The sequence below is a fragment of the Brachyhypopomus gauderio genome, unplaced genomic scaffold, assembly GCF_052324685.1.
Source record: "Brachyhypopomus gauderio isolate BG-103 unplaced genomic scaffold, BGAUD_0.2 sc80, whole genome shotgun sequence".
NCBI classification, from domain to species: domain Eukaryota; kingdom Metazoa; phylum Chordata; class Actinopteri; order Gymnotiformes; family Hypopomidae; genus Brachyhypopomus; species Brachyhypopomus gauderio.
The window spans coordinates 611,495-630,000 of NW_027506901.1; the positions used below are offsets into that span (position 1 = coordinate 611,495).

Genomic DNA, 18,506 nt, shown 5'->3' on the forward strand with positions numbered 1-18,506 from the left:
TGGGCACGAAGTTCAGCAGTAAACCAGGGTGATGAGTGAGAGGAGGGCACAAGTCGTGTTTTAACAGGTGCTAGAGTATTGAGAGTATCAGTAAGGGACTGGTTGTATACAGCGACAGCATCGTCAATATTGTGAATAGAAGTGATGAGGGGAAATTTAGTGGATTCCAGGGCAGAGAAAAATGTAGTTGAAACAATGGATGAAAGACTACGGTAAGACTACGGTAAGTGACAGATGATTTAGTGGAGTGGAGTTCAGTGTGTAGTGCAATATGTGATGTAATGAGCAGGTGATCCGATATAGCAATGTCATGACCAGATACATTTGTGATAGTTCCAGGTGAGGAACAGATTAAGTCTAAAGTATGTCCATGCTTATGTGTTGGGAAGTTGACATGCTGTTGTAACTCAAAACTGTCCAGTAATGATAAAAAATCTGTGGAGCTGGAAGAAACTGAGTCAATGTGTATGTTAAAGTCTCCGAGGACAACCAATGAACTTGAAAGAGAGCTAACAACAGTTAGTACTTCGCCAAATTCTAGAATGAACTCCGAGAGTGAGCTGTTGGGAGGACGGTAGACAAGTAATAGTGTAGAAGAGCTGTGTCCAGATATTTTGAGAGCCATGCACTCAAAATGAACTGTTTCCTGCAATGCACACACACTAATGTTAATTTTGCTGTTGAATAAAATAGCTAAACCTCCACCACGACCACCCTGTCTGGGGGCAGAGAGATTTTTGAAGCCAGGTGGAGTAGCTGCATTTAGCTGGTAGTAATCATCAGGTGTTTGCCAGGTTTCAGTTAAAAGAAAAATGTCCAGTTGATGTTGTTTGATCAGATCATTAATAAATGCAGCTTTATCAGTCATGGAACGACAGTTGAACAGAGCCAGGTTTAGGGAACGAGGTTGAACAGATGAACGGTGGACAGCAGTAACCAGAGTCTTGGACCGGGTGATTTCTTTTAGAGCGCTGAGATCCACGCCATAATGGGACCCTGGTGAACCGATTTTGGAACGCCGGACCGAACTGGAGATAACCGGAATACTGGATGCAGATGATTGTTGGTAATAGTGGTGATGTCTGGGACCACGATGGATATACCGGGGTCGTCGAGCGATACCAGCAGAGAAACATTTGCTGTAGGTGGTGGAGTCAAGCCGAGATGTAGAGCGCGGGTTATAAAGTCACTATGGCATTAGCCAATAAACTACTACAGAAGTGCTTTAAAGCTAGGTTCAGGCATGAAAATGGGTCAGGGGTTAAAAAGGTGACAAGACCGGGGGGGGCGGGGCATGTGACATCAAGGGGATACGGCGACGGGGCGTTGACATGTGGGGGGGGGGGGGGGGGTTTGACATGTGACGTCATGGGTATACTGCGACGGGGGGGGTTGGGGGTGGCTGCTGCTGTACGGGGATACAGCGACAGGTGATGCCAAATATTGCTCGTAAGGTGACATCATGTAAAAAATATAATAACGCGTGGCCACGACTTACTAACGCATGCGAACGACTTACTAACGCGTGCGAACAAGATAATTAAGTATTACTTTATATAAAGCCAGGTTTACCTTCCTTGGGCAGTCAGTTCGCGAACATCCCTGGGATCTGCTTGCTTTGCTGTGAAAAAATAAACTTTGTTGCCGCGTGTGAAAGGCGACATTAGTATCTCGTTCCCACACGTTAATAAGTCGTGGCCACGCGTTATTTATTTATTTTTTACATGATGTCACCTTACGGGCTCCGTAAAATATAGTAAAATCCATAAAAAAAAATTTTTTTGACTGTCATGTCAATGGATTCAATGTAAACGCAATCCGTAAACGCAAGAAGCCGCTCTCGCCATTCCGGGTGGCTCAGTCAAAACCATTACGTCTTAATGAACCAATAAATACATCAGCGGCGAAAATGAGTGTAAAAATACCAGGGTTCACGTGTTTTTATTTTCTAACATGGGCCCTCGCACAGGGGCGGAGCCACCGCGATTACGTCATTTTCGGACCCTCGTGCCGGTCGTGACGCGTCAAGTATAAACCAAGTTTGACACGGCTCAGGGATGACCTCACACGCAGCGCCGTGCGCAGTGCCGTAGTGCCTGTACATTTAAATTTTAATGGTCCAATGAAGGTAATTTAAAAACCAGGACATTTCCTCACTTAAAAAACAAAAAAAACCCGGGACGCCCGGGACAAGACGTGAAATACGGACATGTCCCAGGAAATACAGACGTTTGGTCATCCTACTTAAAGGCCATACTGTAGCTCCCTTATCCCATTATTGTATTTGTCCCAGTTTTCCTGTTAATTGGAGACACTGACACAGCTTGAGCTGACTGTTTGTTGTGATTTGGTGCTGTATAAATAAAATTTAATTGAATTGTTTTGCAACGTGAACTTTGAAGAAAATTATTATTTTCTTTCTTCTTCTCTGCAGATTGACAGTGCTGTCATAGCACTGATGGATGATGCAGCTCTTGCAAATTACATCCCTTCCTATGGAGACCGCATTGCCATCTTCAATTTCTGCAAAAGCAAGCAACCACTCTCACAGAGAAAACAAGGACTTTTACAAAAACTTCGTGAAAAAATGCAAAACAGAAAGGAAGGTCCCAAGGAGAACACTTCACATGCAGACACACGAACAAGACAGACAAAGAAGCCAAAGACATCAAGAAATGTTGAAATAGGATGGATACATCATGATGGAAAAATAACCAAACAGGTGAGGGCAAAGCAGGGAGGTGGCACCAGAAAAATTCAAATGGCCACTGATGCAGGATTGAAGGATATTCTTCAGCAAGGCAAGATTTTCTTTTTCCCTGATGGAGTGTCTCCTAAAGGATGTGAAACTGATTTTGAGTTTGAGGTCTGGGACTTTAAACAGAACCACCTTACTGATGACACTTGCCAGTCTATTGGTGATATGTATGAAGCAGCAAGGCTGACAATGTTACGCTTCTACATTGCAACAAAGCCAAAATATGTTGAAGAAGAGGCCAGTGAGACATCTGAAGTGATGTTTGTCTCTGCAAGCAGTGGCAGTGAAATTAATCCAACAGAAGTGGCAGAAGTCTTAGGTACTTTTCAAGGAGACCACCATCCTTTAGAAATTTCAGATGATTCAGAGATAACCTTTGGTCCCACTTTTGATGCTGAAGAAGGTACAGAGGACACATTAATCTATGAAGGTTTTCTTGTACCCCTCAGTCCAGCTAATCCAGAGGATGTAGTAACAATCATTGTACATCATGCTAACATTTTACATAACATGATTACTGCTTTCTGTGATGCAGAGATTTTGACTAAAACACTGAATGTGAAACGCATACTTCCAGACAATACAGAAGAAGCAGGTAGAGGATCAGGAGTACTGAGAGATGTACTCAGCTGCTTCTGGCAAGAATTCTATGAGCGATGCACCCTTGGTGCAACAGTTAAAGTGCCATTCATTCGCCATGATTTTTCTGCTGAAAAATGGAAGGCAACTGGCAGAATACTTCTGAAAGGTTACCAAGACTGTCAGTATTTTCCAACCAAACTTGCTATCCCTTTTCTTGAACAAGTGCTTTTCAACTGTGTTTACAGTGATCTTAAAGTGCATTTTCTGCAGTTTGTGAGCAGCCAAGAATGTGAAGTTTTGGTGCAAGCAGTAAGTGATTTCACTGCAGTTGACATGGATGATCTTGTGGAAGTTCTTGACAATTATGGATGTAGGAAAATAATCACAGCTGAGACTCTTCCAACAATCCTTGATGAAATAGCACATAAGGAGCTTGTCTAAAAACCAATGTTTGTTATTGACTGTTGGAGGGAAATCACCCATCCCCACCTTGCCCTCACTCCAGAGACACTGACTAAGTTGTTCTCGGACCTGCAGCCAACTTCAAAAAAAGTCTGCCAACTTCTGAAATTTTCTGTTGATTTGACACCAAAGCAAAAGGAAGTGGTAAATCATCTGAAACGATTCATCAGAGAGTTGGATGACATTAAACTTCAGAAATTTCTGCGATTCTGCACTGGATCAGATCTTGTAGTGACAGACAGTATATATGTGGAGTTTCAAGCTATGACAGAGTTTACAAGAAGACCAGTTGGACACACGTGCGGGAAGATTCTGCAAATAGCTGACAGCTATGAAAACTTCCCAGATTTCCGTTCTGAATTTAATGCAGTTCTGGAAAGCAATGTCTGGGTAATGGACATTGTATAGACTCTCACAGGAACAGCAATTCACTACATATTTGAGCTCTATACAAAACACTCCTTCTTGTTCTTTTATAATTAGAAAGAAGTTACCATATTTGTGTCAGAAGCCCAGTTTTGGCTACAAATCTTCCAGTCTCTTTTATTATCCAGTTTCACGATAAACTGGTACAGTCACAAAACAAAATGAACTGGCACACTGTCCGTTACCAAAGCTAAAGCTATTTTCACCTAATCCAAGTTCTCCAGTTGCATAACAGAAACCTTGAGCAACAACAAAAATTGTGCTCATTAGAGATGTATGCAATATAAAGAAAATGTTCTTTCATGTTTTCTTTAATGCACCCAGTGAAATATTTTTTTTGTTAAGTTGTGTGAAAGTTTACATCACATTACATCACATTTATCTATTTTGCGCAAAGCCAAATACTTTTGTAAGGACTAATTTATTCTGATGTTCTATTGTAAGCATTATAGGCAGTTGTTAGACACTGTTTTGCTAGTTGCCAACTGGAATTTGCATAATTTTGCACATTTGCATTAGTCATGCTTGTGATATTTTGCTTTATATGCCCTTGTTAGTTTAAAAGATCAAAGGTTGGTATTTGCTGTTGGATGTTCAAGTACCACATAAGCACACATTTGTGAACGCACATGTTTTTAGAATATATTCATGTATTTCCACTGTTTTCTTAAATGGTGTGTTGTTTCTAAACATTCATCCAAGAAAATGCTGCAAACTGCAAAATAAATAGAGTTTTAAAGACATTTACTGATTGTCATTGCACAGACACTATACAGTGCAGTGTCCAAGGGCTGTGATTATTCTTTCATTCTTATGCCATCATTCTTACGTCATTCTTATACAAAATTTCCATGTTCTCTAGTATTAGTTTCAAGACTAAAAATAATGTCCTTGTTACCTATGGAAATTTTGGACATTTTTATTGTATGCATGTTCTTAAACATTAGCACTTAACAACAGCTGACTCTTGAGGAATTTCTAATGCAATTGCCAGTGTTTGTGATCTTGTACACTAAGTCTGATGCATGACACAAGGCTGTATGAGATCTACACGTTATTTTTAAAAGTAGTGCTATTCTTGTTACAGGACATAGTTTTAGAGAGTTTGCTCTGTCTTCTTGGATTTACAATAACAATGTTTCTTGCAAAATATTTTCAATAAAATGTTACTTTTACCACTACATTTATATTGTAGTTCTGAGTCTTTTGATAAAGTTCAGTATCCATTTGAACCATATCCATATCCTGACCTTGAGCCTTCACTGCTTTTGTCTTACATGTAGCATTGCTTGCAGAAGTAGATTATTTTCTAAAGTTATATACCAAATTAAAGGGTATGTTGGTAGATTATTTTCTAAAGTTATATACCAGATTAAAGGGTATGTTAGTAGATTATTTTCTAAAGTTATATACCAAATTAAAGGGTATGTTAGTAGATTATTTTCTAAAGTTATATACCAAATTAAAGGGTATGTTAGTAGATTATTTTCTAAAGTTATATACCAGATTAAAGGGTATGTTGGTAGATTATTTTCTAAAGTTATATACCAAATTAAAGGGTATGTTAGTAGATTATTTTCTAAAGTTATATACCAAATTAAAGGGTATGTTAGTAGATTATTTTCTAAAGTTATATACCAGATTAAAGGGTATGTTGGTAGATTATTTTCTAAAGTTATATACCAGATTAAAGGGTATGTTAGTAGATTATTTTCTAAAGTTATATACCAAATTAAAGGGTATGTTAGTAGATTATTTTCTAAAGTTATATACCAAATTAAAGGGTATGTTGGTAGATTATTTTCTAAAGTTATATACCAAATTAAAGGGTATGTTAGTAGATTATTTTCTAAAGTTATATACCAGATTAAAGGGTATGTTGGTAGATTATTTTCTAAAGTTATATACCAAATTAAAGGGTATGTTGGTGACCGTTGCAGCCACTGTTCTGTCAAATTGGTGCTGGTATACCATGAATAAAAATTTAACTTTCGGCTGTAGGTCTTTTAATTGTATGAATCATGTTAGATTAATTAGCTTTGTACATGACAGCTCATACTGCATCAGTTTGGAAATGACTGAAAATGGAAAATCCAAAATCTTACAATAACATTACAGTACAAAGATGATGGTAAAAGGTGATGGTTCTTCACATGGGTAACCATGCCTATCTTCATTTTATTTCTACTAAAAGCCCAAAATATGTAACAGCTTGATATATTAACAATGATGTGTTTATATAAATGTTTATATAAATATATTTGGGTCTATATGTAGTTTAGACCCAAAAATGTGGAGTACATGCATCTATGATTTACAGAAACATATAATGATAAAATAATTTCCTATTGTTCCTGGCTAGCAACCCAGGCACCAGGACTACACGTGACAACAGAAACACAATTAACAGAGCTATTTTATTCTTCTAATGGCAGATAGGTTTTATACATTCACAAAATAATTGGATATCCACCATACTGTATTGGTTTTACTATTAGACTAAAATGATCTGCTATAAGCACTCTGAATTTACATTTTTTTTTAAGTATTCACAGAATGACATGAAAAGAATGACATGGCAAGCCTGTTTGCTTGTACCCAAAATGCATTTATCTGGAAAACGTCTTACACTAACTGCAACACAACACAATAGGGTACTTGTAAGACATGGCAACAGTTATTAAATCATGTGATCAAGACAAACTGCAATATTTTATTTATATTTGCACATGTAAATAGTGGATGTGTGCCATTTCTTAAATACTATGGAGTATTTCTTCTCTTAACCTGATATACAGGTCAGCTGCAGCAAGTGGGTCTACTGGGGCATCCCATTCATTTTCTACCATAAGTAGACAACAAAGTTCAAAGACAGTTTCATCACAGGGAAATCGACCTTTTGGAGTGTACTCTTCCATACAAACAGTGAGCTCCTCCATGTGAATAGGTTTCAGTCTGTCCTCAGCACTGTGCAGCTCTGGGAATGAGTACATCATGATTGGCCGGCGCGGTGCAGCACCACCACTTGATCTTGGTCGAATTTTGTGCGAGTTCCATGTGTTCACAACTTCATCAAGTTCATCCTACAAAGAAAGTAGCGCAGAATAAAAGAATAAAACAAATTGTGCACCAATAACTCTTGCCAAAGTTAAGGCTTATGAAGTCATCAATAGACAGCAGGAATTTTCATTCAAATGACCTCTAATCAATCTAAAAACAAGCAGTAACTACAAAGTAGCACTTTCACCAGTCAGCAATCACCAATAAGTGTAACAATTTATTCTGGGTGTTCAGTAATTCCACAAACTATTTTCATGATAACTTCACTAATTCAGAACACTGCTTTCTGCCCAAAACGAGGGCTGTACATTTTCAGGGAACCAGATTCTCCAGTAATTTAAACTATGTGGAAGAAAACTAATTTGCTCCATGCACCTGTCCTGAGAAAGTTGCAGTTAATATAACTGATATTTATCCATTTTGCTTCTACTTATCCTTTTAAATGAAAAAAAAAACAAGATTTTTCATGTCAAAGAAAGATTTTATAATTACTAATAACACTACTATATTGATTTACAATATACAATGTCTACAACTGAGACATTACAGAGGATGAGGAAGCTTTTACCTGAACAAGATTAAGAAAGCAGAACTGGATAAGACTTTTGTCCAAAAAGTCTCCCGTGAAGTGACCATCATCCTGAAATGTTTTAAATAAATTCATCCAGAACTGTGCACTCTGTTTGCGGAGGGTAGCCCACCATCCTTCAATGCGCTGGTTGGCTGTACTTGTTCCATATAAGAAACTTCTCTGCCCTGCAAAACTGTCTGTGTGATTTCTACGCAAAAACATTTGCATTTGTTCTACACAACCATTTTCTGTGCCCCTGTCAGCACGTACTCTCTCTGGACATCCATTCATGCATGAAACTTTTCAAAAAGTAACTTGCAACCAATTTAGGGTCACTGTTTGTGATATAGGCCTCCAGCCATAAACATAGCGGCTAAAACCATCTATGCAACCATTGATGGCAATGCCATAGGGTTTTAATTTGTCATAGCCATCCATATGCCAAAGCGCATTTGGTCCTCTGCAGCTGTACTGACGTCTTCTCAAGCGTCGAGCTCGTCTTAATTCCACACCTTGTGGATCAACCAATTTGATAATGCGTCTTATGGTATCTTGTGACACAACAAATCCACGTTGAACTGCACGAAGATGTAGCCAACGATAACCTTGCATCTGGCCACTGGTCATGATTTCTTGTTGAACAAAGGCCAGTACTTCTTGCAGGTCTGTCTGATTCTTTCTTCTAAAGAGCCCTAGTCTTTTACAAATTCTCTTTAGGGTACGCACACTTATAAGTATCTGATTATTATCAGCTAAAATTGCAAGTATTTCTTTGTTACTGAAAGACAGTCTGAAGTACAATCGAATTAAGTCATCTAACTCTGACATTGTAGGCACCGTTTTTGTCACTCCAGGGTCCAGCCTTTCACAAAAGTCTTTGTTTTCTTTGTGAGAGTGGTTGTTTGCTTTAGCAGAAATTGAAGATGGCAATGCGGTCTCCATAGGAGGGGACGGAATTTGCAAGAGCCGTGTCATCAATCAGTGCTATGACAGCATTGTCAATCTGCAGAGAAGAAGAAAGAAAATAATAATTTTCTTCAAAGTTCACGTTGCAAAACAATTCAATTAAATTTTATTTATACAGCACCAAATCACAACAAACAGTCAGCTCAAGCTGTGTCAGTGTCTCCAATTAACAGGAAAACTGGGACAAATACAATAATGGGATAAGGGAGCTACAGTATGGCCTTTAAGTAGGATGACCAAACGTCTGTATTTCCTGGGACATGTCCGTATTTCACGTCTTGTCCCGGGCGTCCCGGGTTTTTTTTTGTTTTTTAAGTGAGGAAATGTCCTGGTTTTTAAATTACCTTCATTGGACCATTAAAATTTAAATGTACAGGCACTACGGCACTGCGCACGGCGCTGCGTGTGAGGTCATCCCTGAGCCGCGTCAAACTTGGTTTATACTTGACGCGTCACGACCGGCACGAGGGTCCGAAAATGACGTAATCGCGGTGGCTCCGCCCCTGTGCGAGGGCCCCGCGCGCTGTCGCTTCGCGAGGTCATGCACCTCTCGAATTTTGTAACTTCGATTTTTAACGGTCATAATTCATGCTTCAGTGGGGCAGCCCTGTTCTTAATCACAATGTAGACAGCGTGACTGTCAGTACGCAAGAAACATGCAACATGCAACCCCCCCCCTCCAAGGCGTGTGTACAATACGCCCGGTACAGTTCGCGCAGGGTCGCGCAAGGTGGGCGGAGTCACGCGCTACAGTCATTCGCGAAAGTATAAACCAGGCTTCATTCCCAGTAGCGAACCGGTGAAATTCTCAGCCCGGTGCAGCGCGAGGCTGCTGACTAGAACTGTGCTGAGACTTAGGCTAGCATAGACTATAAATTGTGATTTCAGTCTTGAACAGTCTTAAACTGATATTGGCTGGCGGCTAGCGCTCATAACATGCTGCTTAATTTCCGTAGTAAACGTACTCGGTTCAAACTGAAAAGAAGTACAATAATACTCAAAAACCCGTAAATTCACCGACTTTGATGTAATGTGAGACGTTGCCTATTTGGCTAACATTATAAGCTAACAAACATGCTAACAAGTAACGGTTACTTGCTGAGAAAAAGTGCCAGCCGACAAACTGTCTTTGTTACTCACCTTCTGCTCTTCCATTATTGAAATGCTGTCTTCTGGCACCCCGCCCCCACGTAGAAACTCGCTTAAATCAGAGACTTTCCGTCCACAGGTTGGTTCACCAACTGCACGCCTCTACATGTCTGTCGGTCTCTGGTCATTAAGCTGATGACTTCCAAGTACCCACAATTGTGAGATTAAAGTCAGAATTGTGAGATTAAAGTCAGAATTGTGAGAAAAAAGTCAGAATTCTGAGATTAAAGTCAGAATTCTGAGATTAATGTCAGAATTCTGAGAATAAAGTCAGAATTGTGAGATTAAAGTCAGAATTGTGAGAAAAAAAGTCCGAATTGTGAGAATAAAGTCAGAATTGTGAGAAAAAATTCAGAATTCTGACTTTAATCTCAGAATTCTGGCTGCCCTTTTTTTTCCAATACTCCATTTATTTATTTTTTTATAGTGGCCCTAATCCTCTTCCGTAAGTTACAACTACAGACACACTAGAAAAAAAAATCTTGTTTCTTATTTTATGTCACCGTTAACTACACGGGGTTGACGCGAACTTAATAGGCCCATCTATCTACCTATTTATCACAAGAGCTTGTGGTTAGATCTGACAGTGTTCAACGCTGTAGCGAACGGCAGTAACTTTGTTTTACCGCAAAATATGAAAACGATTGAAACCATTAATATCCCAATTAAATCCACCCAATTAAAAATGTACGATCTAGTAAATGTAGTGGTAAATGTACGATCTGGTAAATGTAGTGGTAAATATACGCTCTTCTGCCTTGTCCCCGGTGTAGCACTAGGTCCTGCTTCTCGTCCCGCTTAGCAGTAAATGAATAACATGAATGAAGAACGTTCGTATGATTGAAACGCTATTTGGCCTCTATGAAGGTTCTGGGCGGAAACTGCTGGCCACTGTCATTGAAATTGCCAATTTCGGAAGTGCTCTGTTTGCTTTAAGTCAATATGATAATTAAAATATATACATATAATCTCCCGACCCCCCCCCCCCCCCCCCAACAAAAAACTCATCGGATCTACACGATTCACGTAGGTCACCCTTTTCAACTTCAAAACGGCGAATTTCGCCGAAAGGTGACAGATTATCATGCCTGTAGGTTTAATCCTGGTTTATACTTGACGCGGGGGTCCGCGCGGCGAAAATGACGTAATCGCTGTGGCTCTGCCCGTGCGCGAGTGCCTCGCGTGCTGTTGATTCGCGAGGTCGTGCACCTCTCGAATTTTGTAACTTCGCGCACACGCCGCGCCTCAGCGCGATGGACAAAGTCATGTTTGCAGGGTTCATACACCTTTATAAGGTGGAATTAAAGCATTTGTACGTCACTTTCAAGGTCCATTTCAATATTTCCCAGCACGTTAAACTTAAGTTAAATATTTATACATATACTCGAAATGATTCAAAATAATTCGCTTTTTTATCACATTATTTAATGGTTGTTTAAAGTCTTCATGTTCTCTCATGTTTCGTCCTGGAATTAAAAGAGGCTCGTATTTGTTAATGTAATACAAGAAAACTGTTTATTCAGATGGTTATTTGTTGTGAAACGAAGTAGTTACAATTTCAAACATTTTCAAGTATTTAGCCTAAATTCCAGCACTTTACAAATCTGAAACACAAAGCAACATTAAAATTGGTCAGGTAAATGTTCCTTCCATTGTTTTTGAGGGGTGTTTCTTTATACTAACACACACCGTTTCGGAGAACACTACACAGAATGTGACGCGGCAAGTATAAACGCCTCCACTGTTTGCGGAAGTATGTGCGAAGTGGGCGGGGCCAGCGTAATGACGTCATTTTCGTTTGTGTGGCCCTCTGACACAATTCAGGTTTCTCATGTGGCCCCTTGTAAAAATTAATTGCCCACCCCTGAGCTAGTGTGTTATGGATCCATAGTGGCTGTAGATTAAAATGTAAAAGTAGTTCCTGTAGTGTTGGACAGGAAGTGAAGTTTAAACAGCGATGTTGATTGCTCATGTCAGACTTTGTTCTTATAAAAATCCAGGTTGCTACTGTAAAACAAGTGAAACAAAAGACCATGAACAGCGTAATAAACCACAATGAACAGGGCTGATTGCCTAAAGGACTTGGTATGAACTTCATCATCAAATAGATGCTGAAACGGGTGGGTTTACACATACCGCAATTTTACGGGTGGGTATCAATCAATCAATCAAAGTTTATTTGTATAGCGCTTTTAACAACTCAAGTTGTCGCAAAGCAGCTTTACAGGGTTTACAAGGTTAACAATACTATGGGTCCAGAACGGGTATGCGGGCGGGTAAGTTAAATACGGGAGGGTATGCGGGCGGGTAAGTTAAAGAGACCCCATTTCGCCCTATCTGATCATTTGTCTGATGTTGAGGATTCCAGCGAAGAGACTGAGTCAAACGAGAATGTAGTTTCAGCATACATCGAACTCAAGCCACCTAAGGATGAATCGTTCAATGTTCTTTTGTGGTGGAAAGAACACCAAGACGATTTCCCCAACCTGGCAACAATTGCCCGAAGTGTCCTCTCAATCCCCGCATCCAGCGCTGCGAGTGAGAGAGATTTTTCCTCCACTGGTTTTGTGATCCAAGAGCGCAGAACGCAGCTCAAACCTGGGACTGTGGACGATATACTGTTCCTGCACAGTAACCTAGGATAGATTTGTGAACCTGTGCAATTTTATTTAGTTGTTATACTGGCATTTGTTCCCTCTCGTTTTGCATTGTGTTATGGCAATGGTTGGCTACATAAATTTTCTTGCATTTTACCAGTTGCTACTTTTAGATAGGAATACTGTTCCTGCACAGCAACCTTAGATTTTAATTTGTGTTGTACTGACGTTTTTTCAGAGGCGCATCGAAAAATAAAGTACTCTATAGGAATACTTTCGATTTGTGTGATTTTTCACGGGCACGGTTGGGTAACAGGTAGAATATTAACAAGTCCAGGCGGGTACGGATTTAACGTTGAAATAGCCACGGGTTCGCAGGTGGGTGGGTGCTGTACTCTGCGGATATGGGTGGGTACAGGCCTCGGGCCTGGTCTGATGGGGAAGAGAAGGAAGTAGATGGCAACATTATAAAGTCAGACATACCTGCTGGTGAGACCTGCTGGTGAGACCTGCTGCTTGCTGCTTTGCCTCCTGGTGGCCAGAGGTGTGCACTGCAGCCCTGAATATGGCACTAAGACACCAACAACTTTTCAAACAAAAGCTGCCATGTTTCTGTCAACCTCAAAAAACTCATTAGAAATCATGAACTTACCAAGAACTAGGTCTGCCACGATTAGTCGATGTCGATTATTAAAATAGTGCTTCCACGGCAGCACAACCGCGATGTACGAGCACCTGAAGCATGTTGTGGCTGATATTGACAATGATGAAGAGGGACTGTCATCTCTGTAATCTAAACTGCTAGTTAGCTGCTAAAATTAGCATAAACAGATCGATAACTTAGTACTTACTCATAGTGATAACTGTAAAAGTTAACATTAGCGATAGCGATTTGTTTCATTAGCCTTAGCACACATTCATGTGTTTTCTGTAACGCCAGTGAGACCAAAACTTTATTTTTGTGAATAATTCCTTAGTTTCAGGTACCTACCTAATTTGATTTAAATGTAGCTAAGTTTGATGGCAGAGACAAACGAAAGAAAGAAAAAATTATTATTTGTTGCAACAAGCAAGCTGCATATTTCATTAAAGATTTATTGAACTATGATATGAATTGTTTTTATTTTTAGTTTTTTTTTTAGAAGAAAAATGCTTAAAAGGGGCAAGAGAGACGATGTCGGACGGTCTGGTGGATCTACACAGGAGATACGTCGACCGTGTGGTGGATCTACACAGGAGATACGTCGACCGTGTGGTGGATCTACACAGGAGATATGTCGACCGTGTGGTGGATCTACATAGCAGATACGTCGACCGTGTGGTGGATCTCAGGACAGATGACGACTGATGGGTAGATTTTAGAGCAGATGATTTCTACCCTTTCTGGACCTAGCAGACAAATGTCCAACACACACACAACCTTCTCCCTCTCTAATGCAGGTGCAGAGCTTAATAACACCTCTGGAGAGAGGAGGGAGAGAGAGAGAGAAGAGGAGTGAGGGGGTGACAGAGGGAGAGAGACAGAGGGAGAGAGACAGAGGAAGTGAGGGGGAGACAAAGAGAGACAGGGTGAGTGTAAAAAGTGGACAAATGTTTATACAGTGGTACCTCGAGATACGAGTTTAATCCGTTCCTGACCCGTGCTCGTATCTCGAACTGCTCGGTTCTCGAAGCAATTTAACAATGTAAAGTATTGTAATTGGTTCCGGTCCTTAAAAAAGTCACAAAATTAGCGTAAATGTGGAAAAAAGACATGTTCTTTATTAATAAAGGCACACGCAACATGTATAATTAAACAATAAAATAAATGTAGGAGAAATAGTTATTACAGTACTACAAAAAACGTTTGTAGTATTGAAATACTGTACTGTATACACCGTACATACTGTTACTCGTTGCAAAGCACACGTGCGAATGGTTGTGATGACCGGGTACAGGAGTCGACCTGACCAACACCTCAAGAATTTAAAAAACGCTATTGGCTGCTAGAACGTGCTAAATGACGTCATCTCCGCACATACAGGTATGTTTGTGTTTTTGAACCTAAGGTTGTGGGGGAGGGAGAGAAAGAAAAGTGTGAGTGTGTCTTTGAGCTGATTAATGATTTCTTTTTTTCCATATAGTACTCTACTGCCACCTAGTGGTTCATGCTCGTATCTCGAGCGTGCACTCGGGTGTCGAACAGAAATTTTGTCTCGGTGCTCGTATCTTGGATTGCTCGTATATAGAGCAGCTCGTATCTCGAGGTACCACTGTATAGTCTATAGCTGTACAGATGAACAGGGCTCCTACATAAACAATGTCACACACACACACGCACACACACGCACACCTGGGGATGTGTAGCCACCAGTGCTCGGAGCACAAATGCCACCCAATGAAAGGAATGACATCAGTGTGTTGTCACAGAGACCAGGACCTGGTATTCCAAGAGCACGAGGATCGTCAGAGGAATAAATGGGGAGACAGACAGCATCAAGTGCAGCCTGCTGATTAAGGCCTGATGAGAGAGACAGAGAGAGAGAGACAGGGGAAATGTATTCTAATAAAAGCAACTAACCGTACCGTTCCCTAAGCGAACATGCCCTACGCTAAATGACCATTCCATATTCTAACCTACCTTCACCACATCCTACCCTAACCAACCATTCCCTTACCTGACTATACCCTCCCCTAACCTACCATTCCCTTACCTGACTATACCCTCCCCTAACCTACCATTCCCTTACCTGACTATACCCTCCCCTAACCAACCATTCCCTTAACTGACTATATCCTCCGCTAACCTACCATTCCCTTAACTGACTATACCCTCCCCTAACCTACCTTGACCATAGCATACTCTAACTGACTATACCGTGCCCTAAATGACCACACCCTACTCTACCCTGACTCCAGACCCTACCCTGGACCCCTCCCTACCCTGGACTCTACCCTACCCTGGACTCTACCCTACCCTGGACCCTACCCTACCCTGGACCCTACCCCACCCTGGACCCTACCCCACCCTGGTGCAGCTGTTTTTCTTACCCAGGATTGTGAGTGTGAAGTATCCCGAGAAGTCGACTGGTGTATGTTTCTCCATGACTTTGTTTGATGGAAAATCTGGACTCCATGTCGAGGGGCTGAGGTTAATTCTATGGAGAAGGTTGTCTCGATCATCAAAGCTGAACCTTTCTGGAATGCTCTCACGATCCAGAGGGCCACAGCGAACATGACTGACCACATGGTGATCCAGTAAGGCCCAAACACTGCTCTCCCATGATGCCCTGTTGTCTGAGAGGCCAGAAATGACACTCAGATCACGTGCTGCTGAAAATGTTAATGTTCACACTTACATTGGAAAGGTGTCTCACTGGACCAAATGACAGTTCATGATTTGAACCTTAAACTAAGTAACATGGAAAAACAGAAAAGACTAAAAGCTGGATACAGCTTCCTGTAATGGCACCAGGTCATAAATTAAAAGATCTGAATGTGGACTACACTAAACGGCTCGGAAATCTGGCCTTTTCTGTGCAGCGATGTGTGTAACTAAACAGATACACATTTTATTCACACAGACTGCTGTGGGAGTGAGTGCAGGTTGAAGAGTGAACCTGCTGTTTGGGGTGACTGCACCACAGTCGCTTGGTTGGAATGATCAGCACTCTCTTCATCCTCACACACAGCCTCTTCATCATCCTGATTTGCTAGCCTCTCTTGTCTTTGGAAAACAAAAAAATAGGTGTGAAAATAAACAGAAACACATGCAGTATTGAGTGCATAACTATATATATATATATATATAATACCTAAATAAAGTTTTAAATCTTGAATTCCGATAAGTATGCATTGAGTTGTAAATTAAAAGAATCCGGTTTGATCTGAAGCCGTTGAGAACGTCCTCTGCATGTGCTGTAGTGCAGTAGTGCACGGATGCAGTGCCGTGCTCTCTAGTAGATGATCATGTTCTCCGGTGAACCTGCTCCAGATGTCTTCCAGAAAGGCTCTCTTGATATTAGCCACGTTAGCAGAGTCTTCCTCGCTGGGCTCCATACTCTGTTCTGAGTGACACCGTGGGGGGTTTCCATCTGACAACACCGTCTGGTGGCTGTTTTAGTAACTAAATCTGATCACTGATGTCTGATCTGTCCAAAGTGTCGATTTCACAGGCGTTTCTACGTATTTCTGTACTCACGAGAGCCGCTGTTAGGGCTGCTTGTTGTTCAAGATCAAATTCAGGCGTTTCTAGCGAGTTATTCCACCGTATCACCACATCCACGATGAGTTTGTGCTGTGGGATCTGTAGCAGTTTCTGTTTAGCCCCGAGAACAGTGGTGGCACTTCGGAGGAGGAAGGACAACCCAGTCGACTGAGGCGGTTCACACTGGACCTGCTTCAGAAGTTGTGATGATCTTTCTAGCTCCCATGTTGAAACAGACGATTTGAATACCTCAGCTATTGGTAAAGAGGGCGAGTTTAGAGTAGCTGGCCATTTCACTCCATTATAATGATAGTTTCAGCCCTCCAAGTCCACCCATCCATGATGGGAGACTGTACTTGGGCTCCAACGTGTTAACTACAAGTAAAAATCCATCATTATCGACAACAGAAAATGGCCTCATGTCCTTTGCAATAAAAATGCCAATGCATTTGTTATTTCTTGGGCTCTTGTACTAGGCTAAGAGAGGCAGCACTCTGTAGATATCTGGCCTTTGAGGACTTCCTTTCTCGTAGGCAGTGGCTGTAGCTTTTCACTGTGATTGTGCTGCAAATGCTTCATCATATTTGTTATGTTAGCTGTTGTATAGGCCATGGTGCTCCTGCAATGTTTGCAAATTGTTTTGGTCTTGTCAGTTACCTTGTTGCCGTCATTGTTTCGAGAAACCGAAATGTAGCCACACGTCAGATTTAAAAGATAACGGAGCATCCTCTATCTCTAATTCAACAGTTTCCATTGTAGAGCTGTTAACGAGGCAAAATACTCCGGTATATGGGAGCATGACGTGGGTACAATCGATTAGATTGCATCATAAGCAGAACACACTTGATATCGTCCACTTCCACAATAGACATCACTACATTTTTGTATCGCGATGTATCGTATCGCGATGCATCATTACACCCCTAAAATAAACAAACTATGTTACAAAAAAATCTTCATGTTCTGGTTCAGGGAGAAGCATTCTACTGTCTAGACCAGGGGTCTCCAACACGTCGCTCGCGAGCTACCAGTAGCCAAAGGGCCAATGAATTACATATAAATTTGTAAACCTAATTGGTCCCATCGAGAAATCTACTTAAATTTATGTCCAATCAAAATTCACAGTTGTCCCTCCCCTTCTAACACTAAATGATCATTCGCCAATTATACAACAGTTAGTTCACAATCCGACTGGTTGAGAAGTGTTCTAACCCTGCAGATATGTGTGTAACAGCACGGTATTCTCGTTCTCTGTATCACTCCGCGGACGCGTTGTCAAGTAACGGCATGTACATATATTCACGATAACACACTCCCTCTCGTGTTCTATTGCTCAATTAGCTGTCAATCAAAAAGTTAGGCTGCCGTCAATATTGAATAAACCAGGGGTCACCCACGTCATGAGTCGCCATGTCATGTTTTTGCTACTATTATAGATTGTCCGCGGTTGCTAGCGGTCTTCCCACTTAGCAATTGATACTCGCACACCCAACTTTCGTTCGCCCCCCCCCCACATCTTGTTCTGAGTTAATACTTTTCTCAATCTTACGTTGTTCCTTGGTCGGTTTTCCTGCGTTTGGGAGAAGCCATGCGGTCACTAGGGGGCGCTGTGTGCAACATCTCTCTCTGTTCTACAGGACCAGTATCTGGGGCGGAGACAGAACCTCTGGCCACATCTGCAGTGCCACTTTCCAACTGCAGTAAAAAAAAATAAAAATGAACAGACACATTAACCTTGAATCTCCTCCT

The 18,506-nt window shown here is 41.1% G+C and overlaps 1 protein-coding gene and 1 long non-coding RNA gene across 2 annotated transcripts in view; both read right to left on the reverse strand.

The window, feature by feature from the left end:
* Window positions 1–6,203: 6,203 nt before the first annotated feature.
* On the reverse strand, window positions 6,204–10,942 carry LOC143492620 (uncharacterized). Its single transcript, XR_013125294.1, has 3 exons — window positions 9,966–10,942; window positions 7,857–8,862; window positions 6,204–7,311 (listed from the first exon to the last, which is right to left on the reverse strand). It is a non-coding gene; the product is annotated as an uncharacterized LOC143492620 (long non-coding RNA).
* A 1,186-nt stretch (window positions 10,943–12,128) lies between these two features.
* radx (RPA1 related single stranded DNA binding protein) overlaps window positions 12,129–18,506 on the reverse strand; it is a 12,140-nt gene continuing 5,762 nt past the window's right edge. The window contains exons 10-14 of the mRNA XM_076991005.1: window positions 18,307–18,452; window positions 16,171–16,277; window positions 15,602–15,847; window positions 14,904–15,071; window positions 12,129–14,032 (exon numbers count right to left, since the gene is read on the reverse strand). Coding sequence (XP_076847120.1) covers window positions 13,866–14,032; window positions 14,904–15,071; window positions 15,602–15,847; window positions 16,171–16,277; window positions 18,307–18,452 — 834 coding nt within the window. The 3' untranslated portion in view covers window positions 12,129–13,865. The remainder of the gene's footprint in view (window positions 14,033–14,903; window positions 15,072–15,601; window positions 15,848–16,170; window positions 16,278–18,306; window positions 18,453–18,506) is intronic.